The 19,922-nt window shown below is 42.4% G+C and overlaps 1 protein-coding gene across 1 annotated transcript in view; it reads left to right on the top strand.

Moving 5' to 3' along the window:
* Window positions 1–19,922, top strand: part of LOC115558929 (ephrin type-A receptor 6-like) — a 48,582-nt gene that overhangs the window by 22,269 nt on the left and 6,391 nt on the right. Inside the window, exons 7-10 of the mRNA XM_030377483.1 lie at window positions 6,598–6,722; window positions 7,195–7,357; window positions 10,417–10,522; window positions 18,591–18,661. Of these exons, the coding sequence (XP_030233343.1) occupies window positions 6,598–6,722; window positions 7,195–7,357; window positions 10,417–10,522; window positions 18,591–18,661 (465 nt within the window). The remainder of the gene's footprint in view (window positions 1–6,597; window positions 6,723–7,194; window positions 7,358–10,416; window positions 10,523–18,590; window positions 18,662–19,922) is intronic.

Here is a 19,922-nt window from a genome sequence, read left to right as displayed (position 1 = left end):
GTCCTTGCACGACCCTTCTTTCTTTATAGATCCATGCCCTTCTTCCCCACAACAATAATTTTAACAATGGCGGCAAGCGGTTCACGAGTGGGTTTACGTTGGTGCGATAGTGAAGTTGAGTGTTTACTTGAAATTTGGGCCAACGACAGCATTCACGTTGTTGTTCTCCATTGTTGTTATGAAGGAGCAATCGTGCCCAGGCCACGGCCTTTGGGAGCAGTGTGACCACGGGCCAGCGGGGGGAGTGGGGAGGGGGGGGGGGAATCGTGCTGAATCTTCCTGCAGCACGAAACAGGCAAACTTGCCTAGTGTGAGTGCGCCCTAAGAGCCTATGAGGAAAGCATGTAAGGAGAGGTAATTAAAACAGTCTTATGTGAGCAGGCAGCTGGCAAGACATGTGGAGCTGGAGATAATAAGAAGCATGTTCAGGCTGCACATAATAAGAGGGAACCCTGGAGGATTCAAGCCTAGTTGACATGTAGGACCAATCCCTCCTGCCCCTGCCCGTCAAACGACAGACAGTGACAGACCACCCCCACAGTCAGCCAGAGTGGTACGATCGACCCAGTACTTCAATTTGTCAGCAACATGAGGATGATCCAAATGTACCAGACAGAGGGATAGGGCATGGGAGGTTGTTCCAGCCAGAAGATAAGCAGCGATCCGAGGACAAGCCAGCGTGTCACAGACAGTTGCTGTAGGAAAAGAAAGGCATTTCTATTTTCAATGTATATATTTCAGAGGGACATCTAGGCTGCAGTTTGCAAGTGGGTTTGCTAAACTTGCATGTCGTGGCACAGTCAGCCGTTGACCAGACAGAGCATCCCACAGTATTTCTATTTTCTGTGTTTTGTTCTCCTCGGGTAACAATGTTTGTTACTATATCCGGCTTGCAGGTCTTCAGGGAGTTGCTAGTGGTCGGTTGGTGACAAGTTGTAGTCACCTAAAGATCTGTGGCAATAAGCAAATTGGTACCTTCTAGCTAGCTACAACTAACAGGGGAATTATTAGATGTATATTGATGATTGCACACCCTGTGTGCATTCAAGTGCAGGTGCCGTCTAGGTACTGGTTGGCTTATTGCCACAGATCTTCAGGCAACAACTTGTAACCTAGGTGCTGGGAGTGTTGGCGCTGGAGTTGCAGTTGCAGGGGGAGGGCGCTGGGGGTGGGTGCTATTGCCATTGTTGGTGCCGGTGGCTGTTGTGGTGTTGCTGGTGGTGGTAGTACTGCTGGTTGTGGTGGTGGTAGTGCTTGTATTGCTAGCAGGTGTTGCTGGTGATGGTGGTGGTGGGGGTAGACGTGCTGCAGGCTGTGGTGTTGCTGGTGGTGGTGGGGGCTTGGTGGCTGGAATTCGGTAGGAAGAATGGAAATATTCTTTCCAGGGTGTCTTTGGGGTTGCTGATGTTGCAACCGTTTAGATTGGATTGACTTGTCAAACTGTCAACATAGCTTTAATAAAATAGCTAGGGCTGAGCAAGTTAATGCGTTAATTATGCATTAACACAATCTTATTTAACGAGATTAATACAAATTGGCGCTTTTTCTTATTTTTTTGATTTTGAAAGGTTTTTAGTTCCACTTACTTTACATTAAATTACCCTTGCAGTAAATTACCTGATAACAATTGCAGTAAGTGACAGCCTGTTTACAATTCCCAAATCTGTGGCGCTACTTATTTGAATTTAGCTACCCTTGTAGTAAATATTGGTTGACAATTGTACTAATTAGCTTCCTGCTTACAATTCCCAAATCTGTGGTGTTCCGTAAATTTCAAAATATTCAACCCACATTGAGTGAGTCAATAAAAGTCCCTCAGGATCACTTGGTCTAGTTTTTGCTTATTAAGTAGATTTGGTATGAAGATAATTTGTCATTCCATCTGATAATCTCATTTAACTTCAATTGGAGTGGATTTAAAATATAATGAAAATTCAAGAGTTTTCAGAATAACTATCATCTTTTCTTTATATAAGGTCAAGGTTTGTTGGTTGTTGTTGTGTTTTCGGGCTGTGTTGTTGTTGTTGTTGTTGTTGTTGTTGTTGTTGATTTGCCAGCCTCAACTGTTTATAGAAGTTGGATGGTACCTAGACTGCCTTATTCCTACCTAGCTATCATTATGGAGGCTAATTCATTACATTGATTGTCGTTATACGGTGCCGTTGATGGCAGCTCAGCCAATCATAGAAGGAATTATGTTTTCGCTCAGTGAAATGAGGGATGATATATAAGATGGATTTTCTCCCCACACTCAGACCTCTTGGAAAAAGCATATTAATGCATCGTTATCCTTTTAATTACTCTGGATTACTCATTACGATTACTTATTCCCCCTGCCCCCAGTCCTTGTCCTGCCTGTGTACGCCGCATATGCATCCTTTTTGCTGTAGGGAGATGTGCAATAACAATGTTTCTCAGGAAAGACGACAAGTTTATTGCCTTTAATTACACCATGATATATTAGAAGTACGCCAAATTCAAACTCTCGCCCTTAAACCCCTAATATTGGCTCAGTCCCACAGCGCTCTGCTGACAATAGAAGGGATTCATACACCCGGGACGACATTCGTGGTTATCACTCTTGTTTTCAATGATTTTTATGATGCAATATTGCAGCCTTGGAGAAAGTGATGCGTAAGAAATTCAGAGAGATCGTAATGGCTTAATTTTTTTTTCAATAAATGCAACCTGCGTACCGTTAAAAAATACAATAAAGATGAATAAATACAGTTTGGTAGGGATGGACTTTATGTTCTGTTCCATGGGTACCTGGGAGTTTAGCCCCAGTCTCAGGACAAGTTGTGTCTCTAGCTGTCTCCTCCAATTTAAATGTCATATTCTATCTTCAATTTTTTATATTTTCCTCTACTTTCTTAGCCTGGGAACGAGATGAATCTTGCAAGCGCGTGTTTCCTCTGCAGATTAGGTCTGGCTATCCCACCCATACAAAAAGATCACAGTCGTTTATCTAATATGAGGTGGGCTAAGTACAAACAACAAAGATGGCTGCTTCTAATGTAGAACGGTCTGTTCATTCCGCTATCGAGACAGTAATAAACAAATGGGACAATATATTTTCATTTAAAGAAGAGATGACGAGGAGAGAAGAAAGATGTATTTTCTGCAAGCATGTTTTTTTAGTTTTTAATTTTTTCATCGCTCATTGCTATGGTTGTTGGTTGTAGGCCTATCCAACTGCCCCTGTTGGTGATGCCCCTTGGGAATTGAAAATGAATGGAGAGGTTCAAGACTAATTGCAAATGCAATTCGTACTTACAGACACATTTCCCTGATGTTTGATGTAAGAAAGGACATTTTATTGACGGTTTATAAGACGCTGATCGAATCTGTCATCTCCTTCAACATAACATCTTGGTACAGCTTCCTAACAAGCAGATGCAAGGGAAAATGCAGGCAAGCAAGATAACCAGCATCTAACCAAAACAGCTTTCAGACTTGCACATTCAAGCAGTGGAAAGGAAGACCAATTCCATTCTCCTGGGTCCCTTCCAACCCTTCCACGGCTGTTTTGAGTTGCTTCCATCAGGCAGAAGATACAGTGTGCCTTTAGCCCCAAAATCTCTCTATACAAAGTCCTTCATACCCAAGGCAATACACACACACAACACATACACACAATTGGAGAACAGACTGCCTTCAACCAAAGACAATTTTCTGATATGGCAACATGTTGGACAAATAAAGCTTTTGAACCTTGAACCATGAACCTTATCTGTAATCATTTTGCTTCCATAGCTGTTGCTTTCTGCTGTCATTTTTATGTTTTTTACCAAGAATAAAATTGTAGGGTTCATAATTCTGTACCTGTATTATTATTATTATTATTATTATTATTATTATTATTACCATGATAATATTTTGAATTGAGAGTTCAGATCTATAACTTTATACAGTTATATCTCTGCTGTTTGATGTGCTGTTAGCATGGTTACATAATACCTTTGTTGACTATCGGACGTGGGCAGTATCAAGTACCTCAGACAGCAGCAATACAAACTCCTTTAGCTGCTTTACTGTCACGCTTCTCCAATAAAATTGAGGCCAAACTAAACTATTTCCACACACACTCATGTGCTTATATAAACTGTTAGATGAGGCTGTGTTTAATGAGATTTGACCATGTAAGCCTGATCTCCTACCACAGGTTTGGGTCGATCACATGCAGAGTGTGTTCTAAAATGGCATCAACCTTTTTCGGTTCCTGTTTCCATTTTCTATAAATCCCTTTTTGTTGGCCTGCGTTTTCAAATGATCCCTCTCCTCCTCCTTTTCCCCTCATCTTCCTCTTCTCTTTCTCACCACTTCCCCTTATTCCCCCTCTTTTTCCTCTCATCCTCCTCCTGTCCTCCCCCTCTCCTCCTTTCCTTATCCTGTCCTCCCCTCTGTTCCTCTCATGCTCTCCTCCTCCTCTCACCACCTTCTCCTCCCGTCCTCCTCCCCTCTGCTCCTCTCATCCCCTATACTCCTCTCATCCTCTCCTCCACCACTAAACCCCTACCTCCTCTTCCGCCTCCTCTCCTCCCCTCTGTTCCTCCTTCCCTTCCTCCATCTCTCTTCCTCCCCCTCTTCCTCTCCTCCTCCTCCTCCACCCCTCCTCCCCCTCTCTCTGGGAATAAGGCCGTTTTCTATTTATACTCTCAGATGCTCGGAGATTTAACCTCCTGGGACACCCAGCTCTCCCTGCGCTCTCTCTCGCTCTCTCTCTGCCTTTTCAGTTCTCCTCTCCCTCTCGCCCCCATCCCCTCTTTCTCACTCTATTTTTTCACTCTACTGTTCCCTCTCTCTCCCTTCATCTATGTCTCTCTTGCTCACTTTCTACCACTCCTCCTCTCTCCCCCTCCCTCTCTCTATCCCTCCTTCCCCTCCTCTATATCTCTCTTTGACTCTGAAAGTGGATGTTAACCTATTTTCCTTGTTGCCAATAAACAATAATTCTCTTGTTGGTTTCCAATGCGGTGTATTGTTCTCTAGTTGTGATTCAACTAATGATCGTTAATGACTTATCCTGCTGGGCCACTCAACCATGTCACTAGATAACTGGTTGATGGATTTACCATCAAACAAGCACACTCACACATGCATGCACGCACACACGCATATTACACACAGACACATATACAAACACAAATGCATACACTCACAGACACACTCCTCCATAACCAGAGAATCAGAGAATAGAAAGAGCTAATTCATTTATACAGTATTTGTATTTCAATTTGAGTATTCGCTACCATAACATAACTAATCCAGACTGAAATTATACATGGAGTGGAAGGGAGTCAGAGTTCTAACAACAGACTTTGCTGAGTCTGTTGCTTATTTGGAGCCGAAATGCCCAAATGGCTAACAGACACTCGACTTCTCTATGGGACCAACGTTAACCAACCGTTGAAACGCTTGACACCATGTTTACCGTTTAATAGGAAAGAAGGCTTGTCGCCTTTATTATGTCCATGGTCGTCGCATGGACTATACGTTTCTAGCTCAGGTTGCGTAGGCGTGCGTTTGCGCGTGTCGGCTCATTAGCATCTGTACCGTGGCTGCCCGTACCGTAGCAGCACGCCTCTCCCAAGTGGCCAAGTTGGCCTGGCCTGGCCAGACTGGCCACACTCAGACTGGCAGATTTGAGCACGGTTAGGTGTGAAAACGGCCACGGCCACGGCCAGATGGCCTAGTGTGAGTGCACCTTAATTTCTGTCACATCAAAACTCAATTTGCCCCATTATTCGCCATGTAGTGTACACCAAAGAGACAAATATGTGCCAGCTGCATACATATTTGATAAGGAATAATACTCTCGTTTGTGTTAAATGAAAGCTGTTAGCATGGATGATATTCGCTTGATTCTGCTAGCTTGAATGCTATACTTGATGACTCCTTTCCAGCATGTTATACTCATAGAAAGATCAGAAGGTTGAACTATACATTTGTTAGATCTTCTCTTTAATCAGGTGTTCTTTCATATGACCTTGTGATTTCATTTCTTTCTCAAATCTATTTACATTTATAGCTTGAATTTCCCGTCTGTGATGTAAAGTGCCATCTTATTTAATGTTAAGTTATGACTGCTAGCTGCACATGCTGCAATGACCCTGTAACTTGTGGTTTGCAGTTTGAAAATCATAAAAATATGCTTGCTCTTGTTCTTTCATATTTGATTTTAGGTGAGGTGTATAACTGCCTTTCACCTGGCCTCTGGTCTCTCTGTTGGCTGGCCCCAGTTGACATGATAGTGATGTGGTTTATTTTCTTCTGGTACCTTGGATAGTAAGATTGGCTTCGCTCTTCAGCAGAGAGAACTTAATAATTGGCGAGATATCACCCTGTGTCTACCGTTGTTATGGGTTACACAAAGGTGTTCGGAAAAAACATGTTTCCTTTTATTAATTTATTTGTATACATTTTTTATTTGTTGGTTTTGTCGACCCAAGGATTGAACAGGGAGCCGTTGAAAAGTTGTCAGTGGACAGAAACATGACCCCAACCAACAGTGGATACTACTACGTTTTACTGACAGCCACGACTGTACACTAACAACATGACACACTTTTGCTCTCTGTGTGATGTCTTCATCAGGTCCTGCTCTTGTGGGGGTAGTGAAGAGGGACTGGTCTTCTCTGAGCAGTATCGCCATCTCCTGGACAGAGGTGGAGCAGCCCCCTGCAGACATTTTGGACTACGAGGTGAAATACTACGAGAAGGTACTGACAGCCTCCTCCTCCGCCTCTTCTTTATCTAATGCTACTGCATTATTCTTTAATGCTATTGTATTATTATATCCCAAATCTCCTGTCTGGGATCAATAAACAAATCGTATCTTATCTCATTATGAGTTACGCCTTCCACTAAAAACATAACTTTTTGCATTCTGGTGCCTACAATGTCCATACATTTATTTATTTTTTGTGATCAGTGATGACAATATATAAGTTGCAATACTAAGTATTTTGTCTCTCTCATTTGCCTCAGTTTGCAGTAGATAGATGCAGCAGTAAAAACGGTCAAAGCCTATGGGTACCGACAGCGATATATTGTTGCACTTATTATGACAAATGTCGTAATAGAATAGTAATCTAGGCTATTTTGTCACTGTAAATTAAAATCGTAATGCAGAAAAAAAAGGATGTAACATCCTGTTCAACAGCCGTTTCCTCCTCCTCCCTGCCTCTCCAGGAGCAGGAGCAGCTGAGCTACTCGTCGACCCGCACCAAGCTGCCTGGTGTTGTGGTGACGGGCCTGAAGCCCGGCACGCTCTACGTGTTCCGCGTCCGTGCCCGCACCGCCGCTGGCTATACAGCTTACTGCCCCAAGTTTGAGTTTGCCACTGTAGAGGAGGGTAAGGCGAGAAGTCTGCCTAGACTCTCTTTAAATAGATTGCACCATGTGTATTTTGGAGCCATTGTGAGGTTGAGCTACTATTTACTATCATTTAGTAATCCAGCAGATGCTCTTATCCAATGGGAGTGAGGCTGCCTGCAAATCAAAACATGCAATAATATGTAGAGTACTTGCAATACATGCAAAAACGGTACTGCACATTCTTCAGATACATGTCATTAATGATCAGGTGGGGTTAGACCACAGCCCAAGGATGAATGCAGGAAGCGTGTGATTTTGGGTTTGGGGTTCAAATCCTGAACCTTTCTGCTGGGAGTCCAACACACTTTCTTCTGGTTAGGCTTGTATCCAAAGTGACTTACAAGTGAGGCTGGGAGAAATAAAATGTACGATCAGAATGAGTGGAGCGTAACTTCAGAGAGCTGTACAAAAAATGTGTAGAGTTATAACAATTATAAATACAATTTACTAGTGTTAGTCAAGTGCATTATAGAAGATTGACTTTATTTTAATTTGAACCTGGATTGTTCTGGAACAGTGAGAGAATCAAAGCTCTAATCAAAGTGTGTTCATGTATGATGATTTAGAAGACAGTTGGTTAGTTACCAAACCAACTGAACATAAACAAACTCATGAGTGACATGATTTAAGTTATCATTTAGTTTTAGTGTTAGCTTTGCTGCTGTGTACATCACACACGTTTGTCAGTGAGTTTATGTACCTGCCCATGTGACAGAAGTATGATAGCAGTCCTGTTCAACAGGGACAAAGCAATCTCGCTTTCTCTCCAGAGACACCCAAAAGATCTGTCTGTAATCCGATGAGATATGCTCATGTTAGGGCCAAGTCAATAGACTCTTAATCATGGAAACTTGTTTTATGATTAAGAGATTTTCATTAAAGCGTGGTGTTGTCCTTTGCATTTCATCGTCGTCTACCAGGAAACACAGAGTCAGAGAGAATAAATAAACAAGGTGCACAACATCCTCAGGGGGAATATTAGAAAGGCGGACATGGCAGAACGAGCCTCACGACAACTTCATATCACAGTGAGATATGATGTTCGCTTGGTGGAATTATGCTCCATAACATCAGATTTGTAAAGCAAGGGAGTAAACACAAGCAGTGGCGTCTCTAGGCTGTTTTATTCAGGGCTAAATCCCCGGGTCTTTTTTAATTAGCCCCAAATCTAATTTTTGGGTAAAATAAATAAATATATATATATACATATATATATATAGCATATATATAAATATGTATATCAACTTGCTTTTTTTTTTAGCTTGCTTTACACTAGAAACAAACATGGGGATTCCAGGGGCATCTGAAAATAAAGTAGCTTAGTCCTTCTAGATCAGGGATGGGCAACTTTCATGATAAAGAGGGCCACATTTTTCATCATAACCATCAGAGGGCCACATGACTGCACACTTCAACTAAACGTGAGCTGAGAGAAGCTACACAATTTTGAATTTGGTAGATATGATTTCCTGTATTCTGGTGCATTTTGGGGATGGCCACTACCTAAAAAATCGTCCAGAATCATAACCTATGTACGGCATGTTAATTGAACCAACATGCATTCATTTCATGTTTTCCATGCTCAAACAGCCACATGAATGGTCAGTATTTTTATCAGTGCAAAGGGCTCACATACATCATCATTCAATGAAGTAAAAAAACTGAAAAACAGTGGCCCAACATTAAGTGCAACAACTCAATGAACTCAAACCCAACAAGCAGTTGTAGTAGTTGTAGTGGCGACTTGAGTGGATATCTAAAATGACTGATATTGCTTCTAAGCAAACTAGACGCATGGGTTTGCCTTCGAATTCTATGAATTCTTCTCATCTTTCTTGACCGAGTTTTCTGTAACTCGATCAATTATTATTATTATTTTTATTTTATTTATTTTTTTAGTCCTTCTGGCAAGAGAATAAACAGTTTAAAAACATAACCAGACTGTTTACCACCTCAAGTGAATTAACCTACCCTATCCCCAGTCATCTATACATATATGTGTATATATATATATAGGTATGGTCTGTCTCACTTGTATTAATTTTACTCTGAAATAACTTGAATGGGACTTTAGATGTCTGGGGATAAGCAGCACAGCAGTCAGGTAGCTATTTAAAGCTATAATAAACTGCGTATTTGGTTTGTTTAGTTAAGCATTATGAAAAATGTGCATGCGCAATAAAGCATACAAAAAATGTTGCCGCGCATTTCCCCCTTCCCTCTGGGCTAATCCCATATATGTCAACGCCCCTGAACACAAGCACAAGGTTTTTGTTGTGTGAGGGTCTATTGGCCACTGGACCTGATTATGTTCAAGACTGTGGATCTCTTTTGGAGCTTTGGCATCTATCGCTATGCCGCTGGTTGTCAGTGCAGTCATTATATTAAACACAAACTATTCACTACTATTTAGCCAGTTAGTAGTTACTTTTATCCATTTGAAGACATTTGCTTTGGTATAAAAATCAGGTAGACTGAATTGGGTGTTTGAACCCAGTCGGCTCGGAGTGATCAATCTAGTCTAACCCAAATATGCACCTTGAGGCAGAGCTGATTCAGAGCTAAACATATGCTGACACTAGTTCCCATCCGCCTCTCACCTGCATAAACATAGAATTTATTTTTGAATTGAGTACTGAATATTATAAATGGCTGAATACAGGATGTACACAAAAGATGCCGACAGCTGTATAATTCCAACTTTTTTATCCATTAAAGAAGCCAGTCTGATTTGTGAATTAACACCCTTAACCTTTGAATGTGCCTGGCAGAACGCTTCTAGAATCTCTCACTACATTGGTGTCTCTTTTATTGCCAACCCAATATCTTCTCTCCTTGTCTTGATCTCCTCCTTTGTCTCTCCCCCTCTCTCCTCTCCCTCCTCTTCTGTCTCTTCACTCTTTCTCCCACCCCCCCATTGGTTCCTCTCTCCTCCTCTCCATGTTTTCCTCTTGCTGTCTCCTCCCCCACCTCCTGCCCCCCCTGCTTATCTCCTCCCCCTCTTCTCCTTTCACCCCCATTCTTCCTCCTCCTCAGACCCTAACGTTGCAGACCATGGTCAGGTGTTGGTGGTGGTCACGGCAGCAGTGGGGGGCTGCTCCTTACTGGTGGTCCTCACCCTCTTCCTGCTCATCACAGGACGGTGAGCTCCATGTCTTGCTGGGTCTCTGTCTCCTCTCATGGTCTTTTCTATCTTTGTCTGTGGTTCTGGGGGTCTGGTCTATGTCTCTCTGGGTCTCTGCCTCCTCTCATGGTCTGTTCTATGTTTTTCTGGAGGTCTGGTCTATTTCTCTCTGGGCCCTTGCTTCCTTTAGTGGTCTGTTTTATATCTGTCTGTGGTTCTGGGGGTCTGGTCTCTGTCTCTCTGGGTCTCTGTTTCCTCTGGTGGTCTAGTCAAGTGTTTCCCAACCCCATAAGTACAGCTCAAGTAATCCTACCCAACCACAAATGTTTCTCATGAACTAATAATGTACTATTATCCTTTACATTCATTTTCAATATTATAGCTGACCAGGGACTTATGTTATATCATTGAGTTTGTTATTGAGATTGTAGTGGACTTGCCTAGGTGTATGACATGACGTTAATTTGAACATCCTGACGGTGCTAGGACAACAGGGTTGTATGCTCTTAAGCATTGACGTGGCTCTTTTCTAGCACCAAAGTCAGTGGAAAATCATTATATTAGGTCATTATGTGTACCAAAAATATTCAGAATCTTTACAAGTCCCCCCTGGACACTGCTCTTCCCTACACGTTCCCCTAGTTGGGTACCCCTGGTTTGGTCCATTTCTGCCTGGGTCTGCGGTGTTCTCTCCTCCAACCAAACCCCCAGAAGACTTGCTCCAATCAGAGCCGGCTAATGGGTCGTCTGGGCGATAGCTAGACACACTAATTTTCCAGCTGGTTGACCCTCTTCCTGCCTAATTACCCAGCATGCAGTGGTGCATTAGCTCTCTGGTTTAATCAGCCGCGGCTGGCCTGCTCAAGATGCTCTTGTCAGTTTTCCTTAGATACCACATTTACTCCTGGTTCGGTTGGGTTTTAATGGCATTGGTGCATATTTTAACCGCCATACAGGGAAAAATAGAAATGTTAAAGCTACATTATGCTAAATGCATTTATTTTCTTGGAGCTTACGAGAACCCAGATCATTCTGTCTTGCTCCTTTTTCTGTCTCGTACCTCTGGAAGAGTTGGTTCTTGCAGGGCCGCTGACAGGTTTGGCTGGGCCCGGGACAAAATTCTCTCAATGGCCCCCCCCCCCCCCCCCCCCAAAAAAAAAAAACACACACACCTCTACTTTCTCAGTCCCTACCCTACCCTTAAATGACGGAAATTCAAAAAAATACTCATTACTCAACAAACAATTTATTTGAACATTTTAACATTAACTTTGTGTGCAACTATTTAGGTGCGAAATGCCATGCGCCAGACTTTTGTGGTGGCAAAGTCATCAATGAGGTCATTGAAGTCCAGCTTCTTTGCAAGCTTGTGCTCTATGGAAAGCAGGCCCATTGAGCCTCTACTCTGGGGGATGGATCTACTCCTCCTGAATCACTGTGTCTTTCTCTCTCTCTCCCTTCACTCTCCTCCCCTTCTCTCTCACTGGTCGCCTGTTCTTCCTCTATCTCACTGGTAGCCTGTTCTTCCTCTCTCTCATCCTGTTTGGTAGCCTGTTCTTCTTCTCTCTCATCCTCTCTAGCCTCTCCTATAAAGGTGAACATATTTCGATAAAAAGGGCTATATCTAAATTAACAGGGGTCAAAATGAACCATTTAAAAAAGAACGAATTGAAAACCCCTTAATTTGACGATTTAACACAGAAAAGAATAGACTGATCAACTTGGCTAACTCTATCCCAAAGACTACAAAAGTTAAAAAATCTAAGGTTTTTTTTTTTGTTCCCAAAATTGTCAAACGCTGAAACACAACCACAGAATTCCCTTGTGCAGCTCCCAAACACATGATGTCGGGATGACAAGCCCATTTATTATGGATAAACCAAAAGGATTATTTACAACTTTAATTGGATAGGCTATGGATATGGACTGAGTGAAGTTATGGCTTTCAGAATCATACCACAATAAAACTCACGCTATTGTATTCACTTAGAGCTCATTAACTGCACATTTCATCGACCATTTTTCACTTGACCAAGGGGAATCATGTCAAGGGTACTTTTATTTATCGCCAGACCCGCGTTTATGTCCGCTGAACTTCCAGAGAATGTTTGGGGAACAAGGCGGAGCCCATTCATCTGGCGAGTTTCAAGTTAACGGCAATCAGAAACTAAGTTACATGCTACCCCAAAACGTCACGTTTATAACCCATTCGTTACATCCAACTCTATCTAAATGGCAATTTCACATGTTGCCATGCCACTGGCTTATTTTAAACCATGAGCCGCGTTACACTGGCTGTAATTCAGCTGACTGGGAATGATTCTCAAATCAATTCAGCCTGATTGGAGTGCGCAGCGCGTGCCTGCCTGAAACATTTGATTTGGACATGGGCCTATTTGCGGGGTAAATGTGCATATTCTAAGATTCAATTAGATATAGGTGTATGAAACACAGTGTAATAAAGCCGTTGTGGTTATCAAATTATTCAATGCCCCCTGTCTGTCTGATATTGATCTCCGTGTGACTTGCTCATGTGGTGCTGCGCTAATATGTTTGACACGCCGCCTGTGCCTGTGTTACTTGACAACGGGGCTGGAAAAAGTTGGCCGTGTCTTACCTGGCTGTGCTGCACAGCTGCCTTTACTGGTACCTGCAGCATCACCTGAGTCTTTTCTGAAATATTTATAAAGAGATCCCCTCAGGCTTTCGGCTTCTTCCTCTCTTTTTCGCCTTTCTTTTTTTTTCAGGGTTCCTGACTTGTGCATGTTGAATCAACTCGCGCACTGACCACTAATGGAATGATGTCGTCTTTTTTCTTCTCCAAAGACCAAACCATTTTGGCATAGGGGTGATAGGGGGTTATTGGCCGTTTTTTCAAGGGCAATGAAGGCAAACAATCTAGGAGTCATTAATTGAATGCAAATAAAGCACTTTTCTTCTCTAAATCAACACATTTTGAAGTATACATACAATAATTAATCCCAACTTCATGGGGGTCCAGTTATGGGCCCCCCCCATTCCAGGGCCAGTCCAGGGCCCGGGACAACGTACCCGTTTGTCCCCCCCTGTCGGCGGGCCTGGTTGGTTGCAATGTGTGTTTTGGTGGTATTATTCAGAGGTTACGAGTGTTGCAAACTGAAAGTGCATTACAGTTCTGTTGTCTGCGCGTGATAGCGAACCCGGTATCAAGCGATTTCAAGCTCATGCGCACAAACGTTAATCTATTGAATCATGTCCCAGCGCACGATTGTCCTATTTTTGTGGCGATACACAGGACGAAATGTAAACCAATGCATTTGAATTTTCGACTTCAAAAGTGTGTGTGTGGGGGGGGGGGGGGCTGCGCAGTGCACCCTCTAGTTATGGATTCGTCAAAACAACAATCTGATGTATACGATTTTTGCGAAGAGCACCCTCAAAAACTGCAGCTAACTACGTCCCTAAACCCAGTCCCACAGCAGAATGTAGTATAACGTTGATCCACAGCAGAAAATGCATTACAATAACGGCCCTTAACATGTGACACGTCTAAGTTTTTTATGGCCTATTCTTTTCTGGGCCTGCGTCCACATCACGTGATTGTCATGGTTGCTATGGTGGTTACAATCGACCGCAAAAAAATCTTTCTGTTTTCCACAGTTTAGACTTTTGTAATAACCATGACTCTTTTTTTTTTTTTTTATCACTGTCTGGTGGCAGTGATTTTTATCACTTTCACTCTGAGAGGTGCGCAAGGACATATTTGGTAGTGACACAGCCTATAACCTATTTGTGAAAGCAAAGCATCAAGCTCATTGATTTAATGAGGCAGGGTTATTTGAAATAATTCATTAAGTTATCATGTGTGAGAGGTCAATCATCCTCCTGTGTGTATTGACTATTTCTGGAGATTGAAATGCTCATTGCAAGCTCCCTATTTATGTCGACCCCTACTGTCCACAAGTACCCCCCCCCCCCCCCCCCCTTCCCCATATGGATATGGAGAATTATTGCCATGTCCCAGTGGTGGTGGTGTCATTTCTATGAAAGAGGGCATTCAAATATACTACAATGATCAGTTAGGAGGCCGAAGCCCTAAAATAAGTGATGCAATAGGTAACTTTTGAGTAAAGGACAGTAACAAGTAAGCTATAGACCTGGGGTCTCTTTTATATCAAAGGGGTTCTCAAAGGACGCATACGATTATCAACTGAGGGGCTCCAGCCCTACAAGAAATGACTCAGCAAGTGCTCCATCTCATGCAACTCACCTAGCAGCTCGCTAGGTGAGTTGCTGGGGGACTAGAAACTAAACTGTCTTATGCACATTTACTCTAAGGAACGGCCACCCCCCTCCTCTGCACTCCCCCAACGACGATGACCTCCAGACTCATCTCTCCCATAGTCACAACAACAACTCCAGCTCCAACTCCAGTGATTTTCCATCATTCGAATACCTTTGTGCTGTATTGAAATGCTCCCCCAGAGTTCTCCTATTAATTATTTACAGTCTACCCATATACTCTGCAACTTTTTTTCACAGACTTTGACTCTCTAGTTATAACTGGTGACGTCAAGTGTGCAAAAAAACTTTTTACCATTTTGGACACATTTGAACTGTCTCAACATGTGAAAGGGGCTACTCATTGTAAGGGGCACACTCTAGACCTGGTTATCACAAAGGGACTCAATGTTTCTGATCTCTCTGTGACTGATCCTTCCTTGTCTGACCACTTTTGTGTTTTCTTTAATATATATTTTATTCCCGACATACAGACAAAATCAAATACTGTCAAAAAACGGTATGTCAATGAAGATTCTAATGTACTTTTTTAAAAAGGCCATCTCCTAGCTACCACCTCTCAACCCATGGTCTGCTGATGGTCCTGTAAAAACTTTAATTTGAAAATGTTGAAAGCCATAGATGTCATTCCACCTTATAAGGTTAAAAAGATTTCTGGAAAGCAAAAGGCACCCTGGAGAAAATATGCTTCTGTAACATCACAGAAAAAAGAATGCAGGAAGGTTGAACACATCTGGGGTAAAAAAAAAATCATATTCACCATGATATCTCTAAAGAGAGCCTCCGTGCCTACAATTTAGACTTAAAAAGTGCTAGAAGAAGAAGAAAATAAAATAAATTCTCCAATATCATTAAAACCAATTCTAATTTTGACTGCCTAGCAATAGACATATTGCAAATAGTTAACTCTCTCCAGTCAGGCATTTTCCCAAAAGCCTTGAATACTGCAGTTATTAAACCCATTTTAAAAAAGCGGAGCCTAGATGCCTCTATTATTAACAACTACCGACCAATATCAAATCTACCTTTCATAAGTAAAATCATTGAGAAAGTTGTCCTCCAGCAACTTAATCACTTCCTGGCATCAACTGGTTGCTATGACACCTTCCAATCAGGATTTCAACCCCTGCACAGCACTGAGACGTCCTTATTAAAGTTGTAAACGACATCCGTCTTAACAAAGACTCTGGCAAAACCTGAATACTAATACTACTAGACCTCAGTGATGCATTCGACAGTGTAGACCATACAATAGTTTTGGACAGGTTAGAAAACTTGATGGGGCTTACAGGCAATGTCTTATAGTGGTTCAGGTCCTACCTACAAAATAGGAACTACTTTGTTTCCATTGGCGACTTTGTATCAGAATCAACCAACGTGACATGTGGAGTCCCACAAGGTTCGATCTTAGGACCCTCTCTATTCAACATCTATATGCTCCCACCAGGGCATATCATGCAAAATAACAATATTGACCATCATTGCTATGCTGATGACACGCAAATCTATGTATCGCTTTCACCAAATGACTATCGGCCCATAGATCTGCTGTGCCGGTGCATTGAGCAAGTGAAAGACTGGATGTCCCGAAATTTCCTTCAACTTAATGAGGACAAAACAGAGATAATTGTATTTGGTTCTAAAACGGAAAGGCTTAAAGTAACCCAACACCTTCACTCTCTGTCCCTGAAAACCTCAATCAAAGCCAGAAATCTAGGGGTTATCATGGATTCAGATTACAAAATCTGAGGATTTAGTTACTATGCAACAAATAGCTGGAATAAACTCCCTGAGGATTTAAGACTTGCCCCAACTTTGAGCACCTTTAAAACAAGACTGAATACTTTTATGTTTGCTTTAGCTTTCTGCTAAATCTTAAATACATTGCACCTTCTAAAAAGTTTTTAACTTTGCCTTTATTTTCTATTTTATTACAAAAATGCCTTTTTAACTTTCAAGTGCATATGGATATAAACTCTAACTGTGGGAAGGGGGGGCGGGGAGGGGTCGATGGCAACCACCATAGCAATCATGAAAGTCACATGACGTGGACGCAGGCCCATTGAAAAGGATAGGCCAAAAAGGTAGTTGAAGTAGTTATACTACAATCTGGTGTGAGACTGGGTTTCAGGGGCGTTAGTTTCAGTTTTTGAGGGGGTCTGCTGCAAAAATCCAATCAATCTGTTTGTTGTTTTGCCGAATCGATAACTAGAGCGTACAGTATATCATACATTTGACATGTATATCGAGTTAGGCCAGATGAATGCATAAGGTTATAGGCTAAATTCGGTTCAAATTCAGCCTCTGCTGGCCCACAATTAGATCGTCTCGTTGTCTTGTTTTATATCGATATAAATTCTTGTTATAACGAGATCTGAAACTGACTATTGACCATCCTATTGACCACTCTCTCTCTCTCTCTCTCTCTCTCTCTCTCTCTCTCTTTCTCTCTTGTTTCGTTCTGTGGAGCACGAAAAAGTCTGAGAAACGCTGCCATTCAAAAAGCATGGGTTTACATTTCGTTCTGTGGAGCACAAAAGATTAGTTTCAGTTTTTGAGGAGGTCTGCTGCAAAAATAAAATATATACGGAAATATTGACATATATATAACTAGAGGTTGCACTGTTCTGTCTGCGCATAACCCTTCTGAAGCCTCTCTCTCTCTCCCTCCCTCTCTCTCGTTTTGTTTAGTCCAGCACAAAAACTGTCTGAGAAACGCTCATTCAAAATGCATGGGATACATTACGTTCTGTGTAGCGCGAAAAATGTCAGACAATAGTGCTTTGGGACACGATTAAATAGATTAACGTTCGTGCACATGAGCACGAAATCAGGTGATACCGGGTTTGGCTATAATGCAGACGCAAATCGATATACGAGAGCATAGCTTGTAAATGCCGAAAAATGTGATAGTCAGTATTTCTGAATGTGTGGATAAGATAAAAACGTGTAGTTGCCCACATTTTAAGTGGTATTGCTTATGTTTGTTGTGACACAGCTTCAGAGCTGTGTTAAATATCTTTGTTTGTTCATCTATTAAACATTTTTTTTTAATTGATTGTGTAACACAAAAAAAAATACTGAGGTTACTTTTTTTTGTGCAAAGACAGGACATTTAATGCATCTACTTACACGTAAGCATTAGCTGCTATATCACTTTTTCATAATTGTTAAGAGAAAGGATTTTCTTATAACAGAGTTGTTCTGAACCATGAAAAACAAACTCACAAACCTAAACCAAAATGCACTGGCGATTGAATTGTAAAGCCTCCTTTATATCCACTCTCGGGCTCTTTTAATCTTCAAGCAGGCAAAAAAAATAAAATGAATGAATTGTACATTGTACCTGTTCTACAAATGATACTAAATTCTTTAGCCTTCGTGCTTGCATAAAATGTGCTTTATGGATAAGCAACCTTTGGACACAAAGAGAGAGAACCCCAGTACAAAAAAAGCACAACAGGTACTCAACAAAGTCTTGTGATGGAGAGAACGAATGCACTGTTGATGAATGTCAGCTTGAACGCACGTGGGTCGGAGATGATGCTCTTCCCATTCCGACTTTCCACCTCTGACCATAAACAAACGCCTTCTACCTGCACTTGTTTGTTATTTTCTTTGCCTGTGTAGTAAAGGAGTAAGTCATTTGATGATATCGGATCGGCGCATAGACTTGCGTACTCGCCGATACCCAATTATAGCATCAGAAGAATTTCTGATTCTATCGGTATCGGAACAACCCTACTAACTAAATCTCATGCTTCAGTTGTCAGTGCTTAAATACCAATTATATCTTGTGATTCAGGTGTCAGGGCTACATCAAGGCCAGGATGAAGTCAGAAGAGAAGAGAAGGACCCGTCTGCAGAGCGGCCACGGTAAAGACCTTCTACCTTGTTTCCCTGCTGATAAACTGTTCTCCTGCTAGCAGACACAATTCTACGTGGCACAGGATAAACAGTTCCCCCGCTAGCAGACACAACGCTACATGGTACAGGATCAGCTGATCTCCCGCTAGCAGACACAACGCTACATGGTACAGGATCAGCTGATCTCCTGCTAGCAGACACAATGCTACATGGTACAGGATCAGCTGATCTCCTGCTAGCAGACACAATGCTACATGGTACAGGATCAGCTGATCTCCTGCTAGCAGACACAATGCTACATGGTACAGGATCAGCTGATCTCCTGCTAGCAGACACAATGCTACATGGTACAGTATAAACTACCAACTACCAAAAGTGACTGGATGGGAATCCATAAGGCACATTCTTACCTTGAAAGGTCTTAAACTTAGTAAAATCCTGCTAGCAGACACGAACAGGATCAACTGTTAAGTTATCCTTTATTGTCCCTTTTGGGGGCGATACTTTCTCTTCTATTGACCCATCCGGGAGAACACATGCACTCTGGCAAACTCTGAACAGCACGTGGGGTTTCGGGTGCCTTGCTCGAGGGCACCTTACCCGTGGATGAGGACGTAGGAGAGTGCTTCACAACTACTCCCCCGTCCACATGATTTGTGCATCGGTCGGGATTCAAACTGGCCACCCTCCGGTTATTGGTCCAACTCCTTAACCAGTAGGCCATGGATGCCCCCGTTTGAAGACACAATGAACCATGTTACAGGTTGAACGTAAACCCTGCTAGCAGACGCAATGTTACATGGTACAGGATCAACTGTTCACCTGCAAGAAGACACAATGCTACATATTATAAGCCAATATTAAAGCCTCAGCTACAGTATTAAACGGTATGGCTAACAAAGCTGTATAAGGCCATCCAGGGTTCAGTATTGTTAACGAGACTGTATAAGGCTAGCCAGGATATGGTACAGCTAACATGGCTCTCCTCTAACCTCACCACCTCCTCCATGATCTCCTCCTCGACCTACTCACTCTTCACTTCAGCCCCCTTCAACCCCCCTCCCTACACCTCCACCCCATCTCCAATCCATCCTATTCACAAACACCATCTCAAACCTTTCCCCTCCTCTACCACCCTCCTCTCCACCTCTACCTTCTCTACCCCCTCATCCACTACCCTCTTCCCCCTCCTCCACCTCCTCCCTCCTCTCCGCCTCGAGCTGACACCACTAACTAGTGCCTGGAGACAGCGCTCTCCCTGGGCGTGGGA

The sequence above is a fragment of the Gadus morhua genome, chromosome 14 (genome assembly GCF_902167405.1).
Source record: "Gadus morhua chromosome 14, gadMor3.0, whole genome shotgun sequence".
Taxonomy (NCBI): Eukaryota; Metazoa; Chordata; class Actinopteri; order Gadiformes; family Gadidae; genus Gadus; species Gadus morhua.
This window is presented reverse-complemented; position numbering and strand designations above follow the sequence as displayed.